Genomic DNA, 21,615 nt, shown 5'->3' on the forward strand with positions numbered 1-21,615 from the left:
CTTCCTAATTACTGAGAGCTCTCTGTTTACACTCTCTCCCACTGGCTTACAACCCCAATTTAGGATTACCGGAAAAACATTTTTAAAGCAATATCAGAACTCTCCAGTCGTAGAGTTCTAAGCCAGATGCCAGCTCAGACCAGGAAAACAAAGACGTAAATGGATCTATTTGTCTGCAAGTGGATGCATCTGAATAAAGCAGAGCTTTATTCAGATGCATCCACTTGCAGACAAATAGTATTTTCTACGTAACAAATCCAATCTTATTTTAAGCAGCATTTTTTGTCTGCTCTGGATTCACAACAGTTTGAATAAAGAAATACTCAGAAATGCAACTTTGATTATAAGGATCTTTATAAATGTCCTCTATTATCAGAAAGATGCCACAGGAACATGTTAAACCAACACTTTCATTGGAGTGGGTCTTTTACACTTGAAAAGTGCAGTAAAAATCATGTTCTTTCAAACAAAGTCCTCCGTTTGGATCATGCCTTTAAACATCTAGAACGAAGCCTGAAGGCAAAACTGCATTGTTAACATCCATGCATCTATCTGCGTCCTCTCTGGGGGGCTATGTCTGAATGACCGGGGCACTAGCTGCTGGGTTCGCCTCTTCATGGAGGAAACAGGATGATGTCGGACGTCAGTTTGCATCTCCACAGCCAAGGGAGCTGCTTCCAGACCGAGCACAACATGGCGTTTCTGTGTGCACTCAGCTCTGACTGCATGATGGCAAAGTAACTGGGAGATGGTGGCATCAACATATGTTGTGCAATTCTACTTCCAAACAGCCTTTGGAAGTGGAAACCGGGAGTTTTTTTTTCTCACATCGACATGTTGAAAAAAAATGTTGATTTACTACATCTATGGATTGAGCCCCCTTTAAACCATTTCTTGTATTTTTTTCTGGCCAAATTTTAAATGTTGCAAACAGTTTTTAGTTGTTAAAATTCATTTCTCAGTTTCAGCCACTTAATATGAGAATTTTTCTTTTCTGTCTGGTTGTATTTTGCGAGATGTATGGGTGCTTTTTATGTACTGTAGAGAAGAAACCGGCTGAAAAACTGTTTTAAACGGAGTCTGATTTGTTTTTTAATCTTTTTCTGTTTAATAATATCAAATCCAAGCAAAGGAAAGCAAAATAAAAACAAAACAAAACAAACAAATTGGTCTTTAATGAAACTTTGAAAAGTGAACTGATATTTGATTGAACCATGTTGACTCAAACATCAAAGTGTGGACTTATGACTGAACCTGGACCGATTCAGTGTTTTCTGCAGTGATTGGGTCACTGTCATCAGAACAACACAATCATGATTTGTGAAGTTTTTTTGGTTCATTGATGATGCTTGTTATCCTTTCATTCTTTTGTATGTATGTGAATAATGACTACATACTTAAGGTATAAAACTGTATGCATAGATAAAGTTAAATTGGGGAGGGACTTTATACGATTTTTCTTCTATTTCTTTTTCGAGTACTGTCTATTAAACGGTTTCATTTTGGGTTTGACTATAAAATATCCAAATCAAAACATGGGGAATCCTTAATCAGCATATTTGCTAATCTCACTACAATCCACCAGAAAGAAATAATCAAAGCTGTTTAAATTTTGGTAAAAGTCTCAGGTTGTTGCTGTCATCGCTCTGCCTCCATAGAAGACGGTGAACTGAGTGAAGACATCAGAAAGGCTGAAGACCCTGATTTCCAACTGGGTGTGGACATGTGACATTAGCGGTGGCACCACTAAGCGCTGGAGCACCCACGGCCGTGTTTTTGGACAGTTGACCTTCCCGACCCGGTTTTTACATTAACCAGCAAAGTCTTTTCATTCCCAGCCTATTAAGATGACCACACTCTGAAACGCAGAGACGGAGACATGCTGGGAGAAGACTCATTTATACCTGGCCCAATCAGCAGACAGAACCGCCGCGGATATCCCTGGTGGCCATTAGCACAGCCCATAGCAATTAAGACGCTAAGCGAGTCTCGAGTGCTTTGCAGATTGAGGCCCACTGTGTGTAATGTTTCCTAACCTTAACACCATGCGAGAAACGGTGTTGGTCCCGTTTCCAACATAAAGCATACCTTCACCCCCTCCGCTCCTATTAAAGCCTAAGAGTCTTCAATTAGAGCCATTTGCATTTTACTAATATCATAATTGCAGCCGTGGTCATTAATAGGAAAGTGGAAAATGAGTGTAGTAGTCAAGGCTTAATCCATGCTGAGGGAGAACAAATATTTTCATCCTAACCACCCCCTTCCTTTATACTGACGAGAGCTGGACCTGTGGGCTGAGCTTTATTAAAGATGACCTGGATTTAACCATAACTCAATAACTCAAAAATGGGACTCATTAGGAACCATCTATTCATGTTAAGTTGCATTGTTGCAGACTCTCTAGGCAGTTTAGTTTGCAAAAGAGAAGGGGGAAAAAAAAAAGGAGGATGCGAAAATCGTGAGGAGGCGACTTCCTCCATTGCACGTTGCTATGCAAGTTCTTGAATGGTGCAAGCGGAGGTGCTTCGGATGAAAGAAGAATGAATTGCAGAGCTGATATTGGGATCATTGAATAAAAGAAGAAGATCCATCAGTGAGCTATTGCGCTGCTAAATTACTGCCGTGGTATCCAGGGACCATGAAAGTAGAGAACAGAAGCATTTGAACAGGCTGATCACTAGGAGAAAATGATTCTATTATCATCACTTAGTTTGCTCTTAAATGCCAAGACGGTTGTTTGAACCGCCTATTAGCACAGAATTAGTTAGGATTCTGTTGTGTTTACACCACAAGCCAATTGTAGCTCTGACAAAAAACTACAGCCCACCTTAAAGCTACGTTCACACCGGGCATGCGTGGCGCGTTCAAGAACGGGCTAAACGTGGGTTTTTGAATGTGCTTTTGTCAAATGGAGTACACAGAGGACTGTGGCTAGCCTTCCGTGTCTTGAAGAGGATGGTACCAAAACGTCACCACCAAATCCAAGTCCCTGATTGAGAATTCTGAACGTGGAAGCCCGAAACACACACATATGTGCATCTACATGAACTTTTTATTGAAAGCGGTCACTTGAACACACGTTACTGAGCCCGGTGTGAATGCAGCATAACAGGTTCCCCCTAAACCAGGATTTGAGGTTTTGTGATGGTCAGTTTGGGAGAGAGCAACTTATTTGTAAGTGGGAAAATGAAAGCAGCCCACTACACAAATCTAAAAGTATGAAACCCTAAAAGATGAACAATGTCTGGTGGAGCCGTGTTTTCTCCTTGTGCTATTTCCCCATCCTGGCTAGAACTTCATTTGGGTGTTAGTAGATTTTTTCAGGTGTTCTGGTTCACTTCAAGTCTTTTTTATGTCTTTGTTTTTCTTCTCTTGAAGACGATATCTCAGAAATACCACATTAGGCCACATAGTTCGAGAGCGCTAACGTTAAATCAGGTCTGAGCAAGTGTGTAAAGCCTTTAAGACTGGAACTGTCGCTGATAAAACTTAAATAACACACGCTCTTTGAACCACCGTAAATCTTCAACTGTTCACACGATCAACAGGAATCAGCTGATTCTGAAGCGGCTTTTCATGTGGCACGATTTTCTCTGCGACAAAATCTGCTGACATCCGTGAGCATTTCTCCCCTATAAAGTGCTGCACATCAGCTCAAAGCTGCTTTTCTCCACTTCAGAATCCGCTGGAATTTCATTGATTGTGTAAATCAGCCGTCCCCCAACATCCGGGCCGTGGACCGGCACCGGTCCATGGGTGATTTGGTACCGGGCCGCACAGAAAGAATAAATAACTTACATTACTTCTGTTTTACTTATTTCGGAATCTGAAAGATGTTTTATTTTGAAAACTTGCCAGATACATCTGTGTATATGACTCTTGACGCTGGCCAAGCCGCTCTTCTCAGTCACGTGATAGGTTAGGGCTAAAATAAAACCCAGTAGCTCGCAAAATGAGTAAAAAAAAAACATCTGGAAAGTTTCTTTGCCAAGGGGAAAACGCCCAGCCAGGAGACAGAAGAGGAGCCTTTGACTTCCAGAGAAAAAGAAAGCTACATTTAGTAGACAGTGCTTCTTTTTTGCACCATGAGTGCGGGAAGGGGAGAGGACGATCAGACTTGTGCGATGTACAATGACGTGCCTATCAAAATAAAAGCTCAGAGTTCGTCTTGTCAAGTCTCTGTTCGTCCTTCATCGTAGCATTGCTACAACAATCGTCCGCCACATCTTAAAGACCGGTCCGTGAAAACTTTGAATGATCCGTGGCGTTAAAAAGGTTGGGGACCACTGGCGTAAATGACTGATGAGTTACTAAACTGGAATGTCAACACTAGAGCTAAAGCTTTAGTGTTAAAGGGTTGAACTGTAAAGGTTATGATTTAGACCCCTGTCCTGTTAAAAGGCAGAGACAAAACCAGAACAGAGATCTGGCTCTGAAAGTTTTCAGAACTGGAATACACCTTTCTTTGAGATTACTGTAAATTATTCTCTACATTTTCTGTAAAGAATTAACATGACCTGTCAGGGCTCACATCAATAAAATAATTTGATTGAACTGCACTGAATATATTCTAGTTTTCAGGGTAAATCACAAACTGAAATGGCTTCGCCTGCACTTTGCTCCACAGTTACCGGCATGACCTGCTGAAAATCCCGTTTATATTTGCACACACAAGTCAAGTGACATGTGGAGTGAACCAGCGTGATGGTCACAGCCACCTTTCCCCACCGTCGAACAGCTTAAGGTTTTTTCCCCAGCGCGTGGCGCTCCTGGTGACCCACTTACTTGTCCCACCCAAGGGTCTCCATCTCAGAGATTATCTGAGCGTAATACTGAGGAGGAGGGATGGAGCAGCACTCAGGACGGCTCTTCAGACCCACTTCCTGCAACAACACACGGAGCACTTCTTCATTTAAGCCCTTATTTGGATGCTAATCATACAACTGTGTGACAACCAGCGCTTTTGGACTTTCTTATGTGTAGAACAAACAGATTGAACTAGAATTAGAAACATAAAGTTCAGAGCTTTAGATTTATCAAGTGTACAATGAAGTTCTTCTTTTCCTCCCTGTTCCTAACAAACAGGTCGTCTTTCTACTTACCAGCACAGTCTTCAACTCTAGAATGAAGCCGGAGAGATCGGCCGACTGCTGGAGCCGCTGCAAGAAGCAGAGAGGACACCCTTGAATGGTGGGATAATGAAGTGACAGTGTGATTTTTTTCTTCTTCTTTCCTTTAGCCAGCCAGCCATTCAAATCAAACAGCATTTGTGATTAATAGGGGCTGCCAACTGCTTTAATAATTAATGATAGCTTAAAGGCTGGGAAAATAATGAACTTTGCAGCCCAGGGTAAAATATCAATCTCATCCACATAACCCAAAGGGGCCACATAACAAATAGGGACATTTTCCTGGCCATGTTAATTGAAGTGGAAAAAATATATATATAAATATTCACATATGTTTTTTTTTCTGATTTGGAGTAATGGTTTATGAAACAGCTGCCAGACAAAAACAAAAAGGAGGCAAACAGGACCTGACAGCAAAAGTCTAAAACGGCTTAAACAGAGCGATCCGGATCAGGGGCAGAGGGTTCAAATCCTGAGAGGCTCATTCAACAAGTCGGACCTGGTTTACCTGCTTGACAATGGCCTCATATCCCCGCAGCAGGTGTCTTAGCTCCCAACCGCAGTGCAGTCTACAAGGGACGAAGTCCAAGATCAATCCCAGTTTGACAAATACAGGCCTATGACTCTTCAAAGAAATCGGTCATACTTGGCCTTCTTCAGCTGCAAATCTGGAGGCAGAATTATCCGGATTCGTAGATCTTTGTCCTGAAAATGACAAATATTCAGAAGCTTACATCATCGTTACTTTAAAAAACATAGCGGAGAACATTTAAACTCAACGTTCTCAGAGCTATAACAAAGTAATGCTACTTTAAATTCATAAAATGTGCATTTAGAACAAAGCATTACCAGAACTATCAGTCTTTTCTTCAATATATGCTCCTTAAGGACTGTATACACCAGAGGTCAGGAGCCACAAGTAGCTCTTTATCCCTTTATTGTGGCTCTTTGGCTTAAAAATGCTTTCAATAAATGATCAATTAGCTAAGTTTTGTGTAAATTTTCACATGTGAGATTGCATTTAAATTATGGATGGGTGATACTGTGGTACCAGCATAGTATCAGCCGATACAGCATAATTTGAGTTGATCGGTATCGGTCTGAAATAAAAAAATCTATCAATGTTCTTCTGACTTTTTTCAGATACACTTTATTTTTTAAATGTATTCTTGTTCCTAATAGATTCCTGACAACGGGAAGCTTATGGTTTACAGTTATGTCCAAAATTCAATAAATGGTCTGACTGTTTTCAGATATATTTTCAAGGTTTTAAAGTGATACTTGTTCCTATGAAATCCATTGCCGTTTGATAAAAAGGTCAAGTACAATATGATTGTACTGCTGCAAAGACAGTTGTGCATTTCTAACGAAGAAACAAAAAGGAGCATTGTGTTTTTCTAGACACCTAAATATCATTTTTGGCTAGGCCTGCACAATACATCAAATATTTCTCGGTATCGCGATATCAAGCTGTGCAATACGTGTATCGCAAAAGATCGCAAAAATTGCAATAAATGGTTATCTTAAATGTGCTAAAACAACCTTATGGCAGCTTGAAGTATTCAAATCAAATCCCTTTATGCATTTGACCAATCGGATGGACGCCTTCACGTCGTTGACCCATCGGATGAAGCTCTTATGTTAGATGTTCCCCTCCTATGTAGACGAGGGTCATTTGGAGTATAATTTAAGTTATTTTTGACTCGTATTGAAATTAAACTGTTGCAGTGAAATGATGCATTTAGTTGTTTAGGTATTTGTTCATGTATCGCAAGTTATATAGTCATTGCAATATTGATCACTAAATCGGGGGTTTTCCTCATATCGTGCAGCCCTAGTTTTAGCAACAGCCACAGTTGTATTGGCCAGAAAAAAATGATACTGACCAGTCTATATTTTACATGTAACTATTTTTTTAAATGATTGAATTCTACACCAATGTTGCTATGTTTGTATTTGACAGCAAACTGAGGAAAAGGGGAAAATATTGCATGTTTAAATTCGCTTTCATGCATTTTTTGAACAAGAGCAAATGTGCTGCAGCAGAGGATGACCTTTTCCGACACAGGATGTCTTTTATTTTGAAAGGAACTCCTACGTGACGCTGTCAAAAGTAAAAGAAATTAGTGGTAAAAACATTAAAGGGACATAACTTTCCCGAGTTTAACATAAGTCGGTTTAAAGAGTCTTGTAAATATTTTCGTCTGGTTAAAAATTATGTTATTCAGACGGTACCTGCACAGAGATGAATCCATCATAAACCGTTTTCTGCTCGTTCACAGGCAAAAGAAGCGGGTTGTCTTTAAACAGCGAGTCCTCCATGAACGTAGACATGCGAGCGTTTCAAGCTAACGCCACACGCGGACTACGATGGCGCTTCTCCTGAACTCCAACCGGGAACTTCACTTCAGTTGGTTTAGTTTGACTGAATACACGCAGGAAGTAAACAAACAGCTCGAGAAAGGAAGTGTCTCCCGCCATAAGAAGAAAAACTGCCGACGTCACGCAGCTGCGTTCAGGGACCGGGCAAATCATAGGATCTTTTAATGTTAAACTGTGAAGAATTCCGATTAGAAAAGAAAAAAAAGTGAAAATGTTTTAACCTTTTTGCTCGTCTGCCATGTTTGATAGATAGATGTGAGCAGTGGTTCGTCAAGTTGAATACATGTGGAGTCTTGGGCAGTGGTTCCCACCTTTTTGTATTTTATATATTTACTTGTTTTAATAAAGGAGTAAATAACAAATTAAATTAAACTTATATGTATAACACTCTTCCTACAACACTCCATAACTGCTTAGAAAAGAACTATACAACCAGTTATTCAGTGTGGATTATTTAAGTGTCTATGCTAAAAGTGAGGCAACATACTCGATGCTATTATATAATATCTGTATGTTGTGAACTTAAATGATCCAATTTAGACTGATGAAGTATTTAGTTCGTATACTTCTTACACTACACATAGCTACATGTCTGGTATACCTTCTATACGTATACTCAAGTATACTTAGTCAAATTAAATGCAAAGGTATTGCTTTTCACAAAAGGACTTTGAAATTTAAGTCATAAACTTAACTTCTTAAAATATTACACCACCTTTTTTTTCTTTAACGTTTCAAGCACATCTCCAATCTAAAAAATTATATATTTACATAAATTACAAATTTAAGTATTTTTTCACTTCTTTTTCTTTTCTTTTCTTTTTTTTTTTTACATTTACTACTAAAACCCAAAAAACATTTAAAGACCTGGACTTAGCATTCGTGGGTTACATAATTTTCTTGCAGATGATTTGGCATTTAATGAACACTTGAAACCCAGTTTACATTGTTGGGTGCTTTTTTATTTTATTTATTTTATTTAATAAAGAACTCCTTTAATGTTTTTATTTATCTATTTTTTGACCATCAACCTCTTAATATAGAAAATATATACCAGACTTTTTTTTAATCTTTGATTTCTCACAGAAATTTTCTGTATTGCCAAATTATTTTATTTTTCTTTTAGGATAAACATGTTTTGTCTTTTTTGTTGTCTGAAATGTTTCCTGTAGTTTTTCCAAGTAGTGGGGGAACATGCTAAACTTTATGAAGAAAGGTATGAATTAGGCTGGAAAATGAATGACAAAAAGTATCAAAGAACAAATTGATTAACATTGAAGCATCTGATTGGTCAGTTTATAACTTGAATAACTTGTGCTACAGAAAAAATATCATGAAAAAAAATAGGGTTAGCAAGAATGGTTATTCTGACGCACATACTGACTGAGTAACAGCTGCTTATTTTTGTTTACATGGGATTTTGGCTTCTTGGAGCCAGCGGGTACTTCCTGTTTGGAAACGTGAGGGGGGAGGGGTTGTTCAGTCCAGTCCTCATATACAGTCAATGACTGAAACGTAAAATTTTGCTCTAGAAACAACGAGCGGGGGAACGAGAAATGCAAAAATATACAACACAGGAGCTATTTTGTATAAACATTTTTTCTTTCGGTAACCGTTTAAGTTTAACAATTTTTTTTAAGTCTAATTTTCAAATTTAAATTTTTTATTTCCTTTAAGTTTACAACAAGTACTTTCCAGGTTACAATGGTTTTCACATTTAATTTTTTTATAATGCCTTTTTTCATTCACTTAAAGTGAATGAAAAATCTGCTTTTTCATTCACTTTAAGCTGATCCCAACTTGACTCCATAATAAGCATCATTGTTTAAAAAAATATGTAAGTAAAACAGTTTTAGATAATTTTGAAATTTAGTGGACTAAAACGTTTAAGACATTTTTCACTTGTCACCAGTTTAGGTTTATAGTTTTATAGTTAATTACAGTTTTAAATGTACATGTTTTCAAATTTTCATAACTAAAGTTTAAAATATTATTTTCTTTTAATTTGACCATTTAATTTGTTGGATTTTCAGTATTTCCTTTGAGTTTACAATACTTTCAAGTTTAAAACTTTTTTGTTTTTTTATAGTGTCTTGTTTTTTTACTTTTAGCTGATCCTTATTTGACCTCATACATCCTTACCTTCTAATTGTGTACATAAAACACTTACAGTAATAACTGGGGTTCAGGTGTTAGGATCCAGTGCTTGTGATGGCTAGAATGTTTTAAATGGTCATTCTAACTCAGAGAACCTCCAGAAATATTAACACTTATTGGTTGGATGCTATAAAGCATTCAACCCATTGTTTTCCTGTTTCTCTATTCATTATTCTCTTCTTTATTATATTTCGCCATTTTCTTCCGCTTTACTTCTACAATTTTTCTGCTATTTTAACCATTTAACTATTAAAATGTTCAGCTTTTTCCAGCTAGGACTTGTGGCCCTTCAAATCCTTAAACTTTTCAAGATATTCCGGGATTTCCAGGACTTTTGCCTTCATTGAAATACATGAGGAGTCCTTGGTGTAGAAGCTCGCTGGTTCGAGACCCGGCGCTGGCATTTTTCACATAAATATCTCTTTTTTCGTTATTGTGCTGTTTTACTTTATTTATGGTCAACTTTGATCATTTATTTATTATAATTTTTTGCCAGTTAATACCCTTCAAGTTTCCCTTTCCTTCAGCAATAGAGCATTTAACCCTGCTTTTCTTCTGTAAACGCAGCTCCTTCTAGTTTAATGTGACACGTGACCTTACTTGACCTGTAAGTAGGATCGGTTTTAACGCAGACCACAACAGAACAGCTCTGCCATTTGAGTTACATACGTAAATATGTTGGTCACACACAGACAAAAAGCACCAAAACTGATACTTAAAAAAGTTTTGAAAGATTCAAAAAGTCAACGAGTCACTTTCAAATGTCCCTTTATTTGTTTCAAATGTGTGAACAAAACGGACTCAAGAATCCTGCGGAAGCCCCAAAGTTCTTCCTCTCATCCAATGAAACTTCCAGTCATTCTTTCCAGTGAATGCCTCTTCTGCTGGTGGAGCTGTGAGCAGAGACAGGAAACGTGTGATTACACTGTATGGAGCCGGTGAGGGGAGTGTGTCAATGCCACACAATGTGCCTGCAGAGATTGATGTTTTTGTCATTCACCTGCTTCAAAAGCTGTTAGCCGGCTGATGCAAATCGAGAAACCTAGCAAGGCAGGCTCACAAACAAAAGAGGGAGAACCTCACTGCTCCTCTTTGCACATGTGTTTTGGAGGAATTATCTGAGGTTTCTGTGGTGACGCACACTGAGCTCAAATGAACACTGAGTCTTGCGCCTGGATGTGGGTAAGTGTTCAATGCCCTTTTTTTTGTTGTTTTCTCGTAGAAACTGGAGCAGTTAAATCATTTTTGCCCCCCCTTTTTTTTTGGCTGTGTAGTGCATCGGCACTGTGACAAAGGGAGGCAGCTCTCCTCCCTCTTTCTCTCAGTTTTTTTGCCTTTTGACGCGGAGCGCAGACCTGCAGTAAACCAGGACGGTGGGCTTTAGCGGCTTTCCAGTTGCAAAAGGGCGTCAGAAGGCATCATCATCAGAGGAGAGCAGGGGAGACAGATGTGTTTGAGCTGGGCGCTCTCCTGCTTCTCCCTTCTCTTTGTCTGACGGCTCTGCCTTCCGCTGCCGGTGCTCCGTCTGGGAGAGGAATGATCTATGGCGCTTTGTTTATCACTGGCCGTGGTCACTTCTCTGGAACGCAATTGGCTGGAACGGCGCTGTGTGGGTCCTGCACCCTGCGTCTCCCTCCCTCTCCCTCTCTCTCTGAAGCATGAGTCGAGGTGTCTCGTCCAACATGCTTTTTTTTTTAAAATCTCTTCTTCTTTCTCTTTTTTTTTTTAACCTTGTGGTGTTTTGCATGCATCTGAATGATAATGGGACGCATTGTTCCCTGGACTGCTGACTGACTGAATGGCTTGACAGCTAAAGGGGTTTGATGATAACCAGGAATTTGTGCATGCCCAGCTCCAGATTATCTTGCCTTTTTTCCCCTTCTTTTTGAGCACCTTTTTTTTGTCTTTCATGTCTTATATGAATAGGATATTACATGATTTTCTAAGCACAGTAGGATGGTTTGCATCTTTTATTCTCATTCTTCTGTGAAGTCTTTCATGAATACAATTGTGGCGGTTTTTTCTTTTTTACAGACAAAGCTTCTTTTATTTATTTTTCTAAGTATACAAAACATAATCTTTGAGTCTTTTCTTTTTAGTAAATGCATCTTTTTTTTCCTGAAAAAAATTATTTTCATTGTTTTCACTTTCAGATCTACCTAAATTCTGCCTAGAGTTACAACAATTTCGTAGATTTAAGTGACTTTCAGCACTCCTGCATGGTTTTGCGTGCCGCACAATGGCAGACAAATTGATTTAAGCTGCTAAAAACTGTTACTTCCTTCTCCTTTAGGAGTTTGTGTGTGTGTGTCTCCAGATAAGTGCAGTGTGTGAAGACTTAACCCGTGGATTACAGGCCTACCTGATAGGCTTGTATCCAGACTGCTGTTTGACACGAGTTGATGGGATTACAGGGGCGGGCGTTTTTCCCGCCCCCTGCACCCCCTCACTTCAGTGGGTGGAGGAGTAACTAAGTGGAATTTAGGGTCACGGTTTTATCCACACGTGGCTTTTAGTATTATTATTATTATTTATATTTTAAGGCCAATTTTATTTTTTTATTAGGCTAAATTTAACTAAAATCGATTGTGGACAATATTAAAAATGACATTCCTTTGCATATATTGTATTAATGTAAAAGTGGAAAGTGTGTTTCTGTCTGAGCCGGGAAAGTAAATGTTTTCAAAATGTTGCTTTTCAGGTAGAAATAAAGAAACGTAAAACACAAATGGTGCAGAAACCTAATTGGGGAGGGATTTATCACGTTATATAAATGAAGGAAAGAGCCCCCACAATATTGTCCCAGCCAGACTTGTGTGCATCATGTTGATCTGCTCAGTGATGGAGAGCAAAGCCTGTAGAGATCAATGCAGATTGTATTGCAGTTTGCTGACAAAAAGTCACAATGTGTGTGCACTTTCCTCTGATTTGGATTGTCTTTATTTGCCACTTAATCATCTCAGCAACTTTTTTTTTTTTTTAAATAAAATTTCCCTGAACCAGCCCCGATGCCATTCAGATAATATTGCGATCAGTAGGAAACCAAAACGCAGAGATGCGACGCAAGTCCACTTGAGCTGATTAGTGTTTGAAGTGTGCTTGTTAGGCAAACTGTGAAGTGTGCTTGTTATACATCCAGCCTTCATGCTTGATTACTGCCGGCACTTCACGACCGCAGCTGTGTACATAGACACTGCTGGGATCTGCTGTGTCCGCTGACCAGTGGAAATATTAGCAGCTCTTCTGGTGAAAACAAAACAAAAACTGTTAAGGAAAGTAAAATACCCCACAACCAGCTTTCTGATATGACTTCTCCTCCTGTTACATCCAACTAAAATGGTGTAACTTCCTCCTGCTTTCTATCTTTCACACCTTCTTCTTCTTTTTGCAAATCCCAGACGGTGCCAGCTGAATATGTTATTCCATATGCTGCATTACTGGACATGCTCCTTTATAATGCATGCAACAAGAATCCCTCAGTAATTGTGTGTGTTGAATCTAATACTGGTTTGAAATACAATGTGAACATTTGGGGGAGGGTGAAATCGCCTGCTGTGATTCTCCATCTGCTCTGTGCAGCTTCGGCACAGACCATCCTCCTCCTCCTCCGAATAAAGCGTCACTTTAAAGGATCGATTCTTTTATTATTGAAGTTGGTCTCAGTATTGCGGGCTAATACATTCAACATTGATCCCCCCCCCCCAACTTTCATTGCCATTCCTTCCAGTGAGGCCTGCAGTTACAGGCTCATTCGGCAGATTAAAGATTTTACAAAGTGACTTGAGGAGAAATAAGCCCATAAACTGGGGTGTTCACATTTTGGTGGGAAGGGGAGACTGGGGAGAATAAGGAGTCGCAGTTGCCAGCAGGCGTTTTGAATATCATTACCGGCTTTGCAGGGAAAAATTGAAATCATAAGCATAAGGAAAGCGCCGGGTAATTAAAAGTGTCTTGCAGCGCTGAGGCTTTTGATACCTGCTGCAGAGACTGTATGCAAGTGTGTTTCCTCCCTGGATGCAGATGCTGAACAAATGTCTGAGGGCTTTAGGGTGTGCACGTGACAGCCGTACTGCCGTGCACACTCCTTCCGACTGAACCCCTTTAGTCTGCGCGTGATGTTTGGCGTGAGTAACCTGGCTTCAGATGCTCTGATTTCAGAGAAGCAAAACAAAACAGTAAAACCCCACAAATTCTTCTTCTATCATGCTTCCAGAGTTTCACGTTTGTGTATCAAAATCGAACCCCGAAGCGTGCGTGCCGGCCCCTTATTGAACACATTTGCACCAGTGAAGCCAGCAGTTGAGGACATTAATGATCTGGACCCACTGGGGTCTGCTGCTCTGCGCCCACAGGCTATCTGCTCGATCCTCAATCAATACCTTTTTATTAAAATTGTTTGCAGGCAACACAAATCCATACTGTTATGCCTCAGACGGCGGTGTGAAATATGTCGCACACATATATATATATATATATATTTAGATGTAATTTTTTTCTATGTGAAAGCAGAAAATGATTGTTTGATATGCATGAAGAAAAGGAATCAGCAGCAGTGCTTTGGCCTGATTGGAATATCCATTTCACCATTGATTTTCATAAAAGATGCATTTGTGATTATCTTATTTTCTCTTCCCTCAACAGGGTTGAATTACATATCGTATTATCCTGGTATTAAGGCAAAATTAATAACACAAGTAATTATAATACTTATGTCTAATGATATGCTGCAAGGGTCCTATTGATTCAATCGAGATCCATCTAGGGGAATTGACTTGGAGCTTTGCCTGACAACAGGCTCTGCCAGCCACAGCGCAAAAACCATGATCCACAGCTGAACATGACAATTCACTCACAGTCACCTTTTTTTTCTCTCTTCAAATCTGCTCCCAGAGCAGGTTATTTCTGTCTGTTCACACCTGTTTTCTGCAAGTTAGTCCAGACCTGAAAACGAATCCTCCTCGCCTTCTGCACAGACAAAACCTCACTGTTCTCCATGAGCGTTACAGCACCCGCCTACTTTTTACTCTGCAACGAAAACACAAGCCCACTTCCCCACAAACTTACTTCTAACTTAAAAAAACAAACAAAATTATATATAATAAAAGAGATGCATGTAATACAATGTATTTGGAAGACAGATTGACACATTTTGAAGACACTAAACAGACACTTTGATTTATTTTCATTTTATTGTATGTGCATGCAGTAAGCTGGGGTTAAAATAACAATGTACACTTTTAAAACACTTCAACCCATTTCTATTCATGCTGGGATGTATTTTTTTGTTACTTTGTGGAGAAATACTATTTTTCTAGGTTATAGTGACATCAATTTAACCTAATTTTTTTTCCTGAGCTTTTTTCTGAGTTCAATACCCTGGAAAAAAGTCAGCCCCTTTTTTTTCTTAGTTGAAATAACCCAACTTGGGGTAATTTGAACTATTAGGTGACAAAAAAGACTCCTTAAAAATAGAAAGGATAACAGCCTTATTGTTTGCAAAAAGAAAGACCAAAAATGTAAACTGAAACCGTGACACAAACTATAAACTACTTTCTATGAAATAAAGAGGCATGTTGACTCGGTCCTGCTCCAAATGAGGACAATTAGATCAGTCAGTGACTGAAGTTGAAGCATAAAATATTTCTGATAAAAAAAAGGCTTTTGGCTCCACTAAAACAAAAAAGATTTTTTTCTAGAAGGTAATCAGTAGTTTAAATCCTCTCACAAGATTGGGTTTTCCATGCTTGATTCTTGCTATTTTTTGGTTCAGTTTTGAGTTTCTTCTATTTTTGTCTATATATATACAAAATAGGAAATAGAACCAGACAGTGGCACAACCGTCCTTAATCAAAATAATTTAGTGTTTATTCAGAGACACGAGCTATTAGAAACAGGAACATAAATAAATGTGTTTGGTGTGTAAAAAGGTTTTTTTTTTCTTTAAAAATAAATGTGTAAGAAGTGGATGTTGCCTTGAAAAACAACTAAAGCTCCGTGAACCCTGAATCTAGTCTAACATGCGACGTTAGCCACTTCAGCGGGAAAAATCTCAGCTACTGCTGGCCGGCGCCACGCAGCAAGGCCTCCGAGGCCTGATTGTCACTGTTGTTTCTCTGAATTTATTGGACGCAATGTCAGAATTTTGTGGGAACTGGAAGGAGCAGTGGCCTGCAGTTACAAATCCTCACCAAAAGAGGGCAACACAATGTCACCACCATCATTTCTCACAGTGGCAAACCTTCTTCTATTCACCTGAAGTTCCCTGAGCAAATGCAAAGCAACTGAAAACAGTGTGTGCGCACACACACACACACAGATATATGTCGGTGTGTATCTGCAGGAAGAATTACATTTATGTTTTCCACTGGAACATCAATCAGCAACTTAAAGCCTTTAGATTTGAAGGCTTCTGGTGGAGAAGCTGTGTGCATGTGGAAGACATCAGAGTGCGGAATAGTGCTTGAAGTTCCTTCCAGTCAAGGTGTCATTATTATAAAAGACTTTCCTTTCTTCCTGTGGTTCGTTCTGAGAAAAACAAAAATGGTTGGTGATCAGGAGTAAGGACTGAAATTAAATTTACCACTCTCCTGTTTTCACTTCTCGCCCTCGCTCGCTCTGCATCACAGAACTAGTTTTGCAACACCCCCCCCCCCGTTCACATTCACAATGATGAGCCGGTTTAGATTTGTATATTTGGCTTATTTGCATTTTCCACTTTTCTTCTGCAAAAACACAGGCGAAACGGCGCCAAAGAGCGGTAATACATCACACTCTGACACCTTTTGCCATCCCTTGTTTTTGGGGCTGTAAAAATCTCACAGCTCATTTGTTCTTTGATGTGACAGCACTGATGATAAGATGACAGATGCCTCACTGGCCCACACCCCAGTGCCAACAGCTACCCAAACTCTCCCTGCACCCCAAACACACCAGCGCAGAGGCAGTTGGCCCCCCTGTTCGTCTGGGGGTGGACCACAGAGCTCCGCCGTCGAGCCCCACCAGCCCCCGCCTGGAAGCTTCCCCTCCTCTCCTCCCTTCCAGAGGGGAGAGTGATAGGCCTCCTTGGCACAGAGCTGCCTCTTTGTTCCCTGCCAGGTTGGCTGCAGGAGGCAGGGTCAGCTGTAATTCACCCTCTGGCCAGTAGAGGACGACGAGCCCTTGGTGGCAGCGAGGGCAGCAGGGCCTTCATATTAAAACAAGCTGCTATATCTAATATTAGCAGTTATTAATAATGACGAGACCTTATTACCTCCATTATAATTAGTTTTACATAAAATCACATTGTTGTAGCGCCTACTCCAAAGATAATTAACCATGCAGTGATATCACACTCTGGGAAGAAACGACTGCAAGACAAAATTACAAATGAACATTTTAATATTTTATTTACATTTTAATTTATGGAATAAATATTGAATTATATATTTTATTTCTAAAAGAGAAAAACTTGAGATTTATTACAAAGTTGTGTTTAGAAACCACAGAATCACACCCTCTACTGCAAACTATTTGAGTCTTTCAAAGATTTAAAACCTTTTTTTAAACATTTAAGACATTTGACCAGATTTGAAGTTGTTTTAACTCAGCTTTGCTCCACACGTTTCCTTATTAAAATGAGTCCAAATCTGTTGGGGCCATCTTCTTCGCGATAGAAAAACTTGATTAAAGACTCAAATATTTCAAATTTCTTATTGGTAATGCTTATTTCACACTATTTCATGCATTTTTTTAAAAACAAGAATGGTTAAATTTAGTTGATTGTTACGTTATAATGCAGAAAATCTAAAAGCCATCTTATTTACATTTTGAAATGATGAAATTTTATTTATTTTCTGAAGGTAAGAAGAAGAACCATAACTTTTGGTTTAATTTTAATGGAATTTAACAATTTCATAAATGTTGACGAGTTAAACAGGCATTATAATAAGTGGTAGAGTTAAATTTTGTGAAGATCCATTAAGCTGGGCCAACTTGCACTAGGGTCTTATTCTCATTTTGCTTTTGTCCTTTTCCCTTATTACCCTAATATTTTGTCACTGTAATCAAAATAAACCAAAATTATGTTACGAAAAACTCAAAAATACAAACCTTTACTTAGAGTCTTCAAATAATCTGTGTTATTGGGCTAAATAACATTCAGTTTGAAATCATTTGATCTAACAATTAGATCTTTTAGTTTGTTTTTCCCTTTTTTAATGCTTGTGTGGAACTCTTTGTTTCTCGTTTCTAATATCTTTTAATAGGATTTCTTGTAAAAATGAGTAAAAAGTAAAAGTGACTTGCTGCACAGACACATTATTTTACTAATATCTAGTGATTTTCTTCTTAAGATTAGTGCTCTTTTCCTATATTTGGGCTTCCTCTTTTTCCAGTGTGGAGGCATGACACACTGTGATCATGTGATGTTTCAGCTTCAGCCGTTTTCTGAAAGCAGCCTCAAAATGCAAACCAGGTGAATTTTGGACTCTTCCTATTTTTTTTTTGCCCAAATCTGAGCTAATGTTGTGCTGTTGACTTCTGCTGCATTCGTCCCCGAATGAGCGTGTCTGCGCGCATTTATCATTATTACGTTTCCCTTCTTGCCAGGTTTTTGTACAACATTAAGCTAATTGATTATCACATGCCTCGGCCTTATCAGCAAACTGTTATGTTGTAAATGAATATTCAGGAGAGATTTCTCCCCTCTCTGCCTTTGTAGTACATTATTTGTGGACAAAATATGCAAACGTTGAAAGAGGAAGCTTGCTTCTCTGCCTGACTGCCTAATTACATTTTTGTGCTTGCACCTATACAGAGAGTATATTTATGGAGGATGAGAGTGAATTCATGCACTCCCCCGGCTGCAGTCTTATGCCAGGCATCTGCTTGTGAAGAAGTGGCTCTTTCTTTGGGATGAATCTGCAACAATCCCCCCCCCCCCTCTGACACCACACAATATCTTGAAAAGAGGGATCTAGATGGGGGGGGGGGGGGGGGTGAAGAAAGCATCTAGCCGACATACTACAAACACGGGTAAAAACTGTACCAATATATAAAACCAAAATAACTGTCTGGCTCATCTTTAGTGGGATCAGATTGACCTGTTTATGCGCCGGCGCCATCTTTGTGGGGAGCCCTCGCTGCAAGGAAAAGGAGGGAGAACGGAGTGACAGGTGGAGAAGGTGGGGAGAATCAAAGAGTGACAGATGGGTGGTTTATCTGTGACATGCCTTGTCATCATATATGTAGATGCCTTTTTTTTTTTTTTTTTTTTGAAGTTTGCAGTGTGTTGCCGGTAGTGCAAAACTGACTGGAGAAGCCCCGAGTGCCTCACTACGCCCAGTTAGTCTGCAGCCGCTAATCGTGCCTGGCTCTGCTTTAATTTTAGCCATAATGAGGATGAGAGGGGCAGAATGATACTTTAAAGAGAAGAGGACAGTGGAGGGAAAAATGAAAAGAGTGGAGGGAAAAAAAAGGAGAGGAAAGCTGTGAAGGTGATTAGTTGTACTGGCGGATCTTTGCCGTGGAGGAGGTTGGAACACTAATCCTTGCTTTGGTTGGAGACATTTTCGCGCAGTAGGTCCCTTCTTTCCGCCCCCTCTCAATTTTAAGCCCCGTGTCAAGCTCAAGCCCTTCTTTTCCAGAGCTCACTTGCTCTCATTTCCTCTGCCTTCTGGCAAGCCCTGCTATTTATAAGAAAAATCATTTTTCTTCTTCTTCTTCTTCTCTCCCTCTCTTTCTCCTTTAATTCTTCCCTGGCGTGTTTGATTTTCTGCCCTGCTTAGAGAAGGTGCCCAGATGAGTGGCAGCCAGCCAGGGCTCGTCTCCTCTCCGCTCTTCCTCCCTCGCCATGCTGTCCTCCTCTTCCTCAGTAAATGTGGCTTTTCACAAAGACTTCCTTCACCGTATGTGATGCCACAAAAGTACAGTAAAAAATAAGAAAAAAGGACGCTGCTTTTGCATATTAATCAGGAGCTCTTGTGTCTTTTTGGCCCCCTGCCTGGTTGATGAACCTCAGACTTTGCTGTATGACATCATTTATCCTGTGCATTATTTGATTGTTTTGGCTGCTTTGGTGGATCTGACTGCCGTCTCCTAAACTCATCAGCATCTCTTCTTCTACGTAATCTGCTCAGCTGTAAGGCAGAGGAAACGCTGTGTCTTCAGCTCAATACTCCTGCTGGGCCGCCTCTCGAAGCTTTACTTCTTCCTCAACTGTTTGAGATGCAGTGAATCATGTTAATCAGGACAAAACAGCAGATATTGTAGCTGAGGCCTGCATATAAATAAAAACAGCACTTTTCACATTTACATTCATGCCAAACACTTCGGGGCCTGTCAGTGTTTGAGGCCAGATATGATCCAAAGTGCCATTGATTTGTTTGTCCTTTGGCTTTTTTCCATGGTTCGGGAAATGAATCATGGCTTTTTGTTGTTGTTGATGCTGTTCATCTTGGCATCAAGGACTTAATCCATACAATCCTCGTTTTCCATAAATAACAGGGAGGAACTTGGCTTGGACCGGCTCGCTGTGGCGAACGCTTTCGTTCTCAAAAAGATGACAGCCGCTCGAGGTGCTTCAAGCAGAAACACACACACGCACGCACACACACACACACACGTCCTTAATCACTGTGCAGGAGGTAGATTAAATTAAGGGAATGTGCCGGAAAGATCCATGTCCGCATCTTCAAGGCTACAAGTTTAAATTTCACAATACAGACGGCGGTAATCAGAGCACACATGAATGTTCGGGAGCTTCTTTTTCACTTTTTGGCAAATATACTGAGGGAAAATCAGCTCAGAACCGGTCCCCAACCTTTTATTTTTAGCTTCCAGTTTCCCTTAACTTTTGAGGGGGTAAAGTTTATCTTCATCTTCCATAAAATCTCTGCAGCTGCTTCAAACTTTATTTGCACTCAATATTTCATGTAGGAATCCTTAAAATGTGATCTAGATTTTCCTCTAACTCATAACTGTCAAAGTGGAAGCTAAAAAAATCAGACACCCACTTCAGCTTTCTCCGGATTTCACGGTGCGCTGAAAAGACAAAAAAATGGAAAACAAACACTAAAAATTGTATTTTCTAAAAGTAATAATAAACACAAATCCACCGTTTGACAACTTTATTAGCAGCATCCTCGTAACATAAGACAGCCATTTGCTGAATATTATGCATTGTGTGGGAACAACTGTCCTAATAAATCCATAATTGAGTTATTTCTTTTTTTATTTTATTTTAAAGTCAAATGCTCTTCTTCTGTTTACTCACTGACAAATTTCTGGCAAAATACATTTTCTAAATACGTTTTTTTAAAAACGTTGCTAGCTTGAGGGTTTCAATTTAGCGGTCAGCGCAGCCGCTTAAGGAAGTAGTGGATGGATTTTGGACACGTGACAGAGTCACTCCTCATGCTTCAAAAATTAGTCAAACTGGGAGGGGGAGAATCCGGTAATTTTCAAAAATAAAATTTCTTTCAGAATAAGAATAAAATAGAGGGAATGTAGTTCGTGTTTTTCTCTCTCGCTGCGGCCAGATGCCAAATGTCCCACGGTCTGCTACCGGTCCACGGCCCTGAGATTGGGGACCTGGAGGACGTCTTATTGTGTTAGTATTCTGTTTCTCTTTGGGTCATGTTCTGTCTTCTGGGTTTTTCTGAACAATAAAGAATAAGAAGAAGAATAACCCAGGACAAGAATAACCCTGGTTAAAAAATGTTCCGTGTTCAACATCATATCATTTTGCTGCAGAAAAAGAAAAAAGCACAGTGAAACCTCAACAAATCCTTTTAAATAAAGGAGAATAAGCAAAGGTCTTTTTTACTATTCAGCTTAAATGCAGATGCAGGAAAACACATTAATCTTCTTGATGAAGCAGTATTAAATTGAGGCTTTGAAGTAGTTTTTAAACAATATTTGATCAAACTTCTGTGTGATTTTCTTCCTTTTCCTTGTATTTTTCATGCTA

The 21,615-nt window shown here is 39.5% G+C and overlaps 1 protein-coding gene and 1 long non-coding RNA gene across 4 annotated transcripts in view; one reads left to right on the top strand and one right to left on the bottom strand.

The window, feature by feature from the left end:
• Positions 1 to 7,621, bottom strand: part of fancl (Fanconi anemia complementation group L) — a 30,793-nt gene extending 23,172 nt beyond the window's left edge. For both annotated transcript variants that reach the window (XM_011484104.3, XM_004076940.4), the window contains exons 1-5: positions 7,365 to 7,621; positions 5,776 to 5,834; positions 5,638 to 5,698; positions 5,103 to 5,159; positions 4,786 to 4,883 (exon numbers count right to left, since the gene is read on the bottom strand). In XM_011484104.3, coding sequence (XP_011482406.1) covers positions 4,786 to 4,883; positions 5,103 to 5,159; positions 5,638 to 5,698; positions 5,776 to 5,834; positions 7,365 to 7,463 — 374 coding nt within the window. In that variant the 5' untranslated portion in view covers positions 7,464 to 7,621. The remainder of the gene's footprint in view (positions 1 to 4,785; positions 4,884 to 5,102; positions 5,160 to 5,637; positions 5,699 to 5,775; positions 5,835 to 7,364) is intronic.
• A 2,888-nt stretch (positions 7,622 to 10,509) lies between these two features.
• LOC110016489 overlaps positions 10,510 to 21,615 on the top strand; it is a 130,119-nt gene continuing 119,013 nt past the window's right edge. The window contains exon 1 of one of the 2 annotated variants that reach the window (XR_002874789.1): positions 10,510 to 10,850. This is a non-coding gene — a long non-coding RNA (uncharacterized LOC110016489). The remainder of the gene's footprint in view (positions 10,851 to 21,615) is intronic. The other variant, XR_002874790.1, reaches the window with a different exon arrangement.

The sequence above is a fragment of the Oryzias latipes genome, chromosome 15 (genome assembly GCF_002234675.1).
Source record: "Oryzias latipes chromosome 15, ASM223467v1".
NCBI lineage: Eukaryota > Metazoa > Chordata > Actinopteri > Beloniformes > Adrianichthyidae > Oryzias > Oryzias latipes.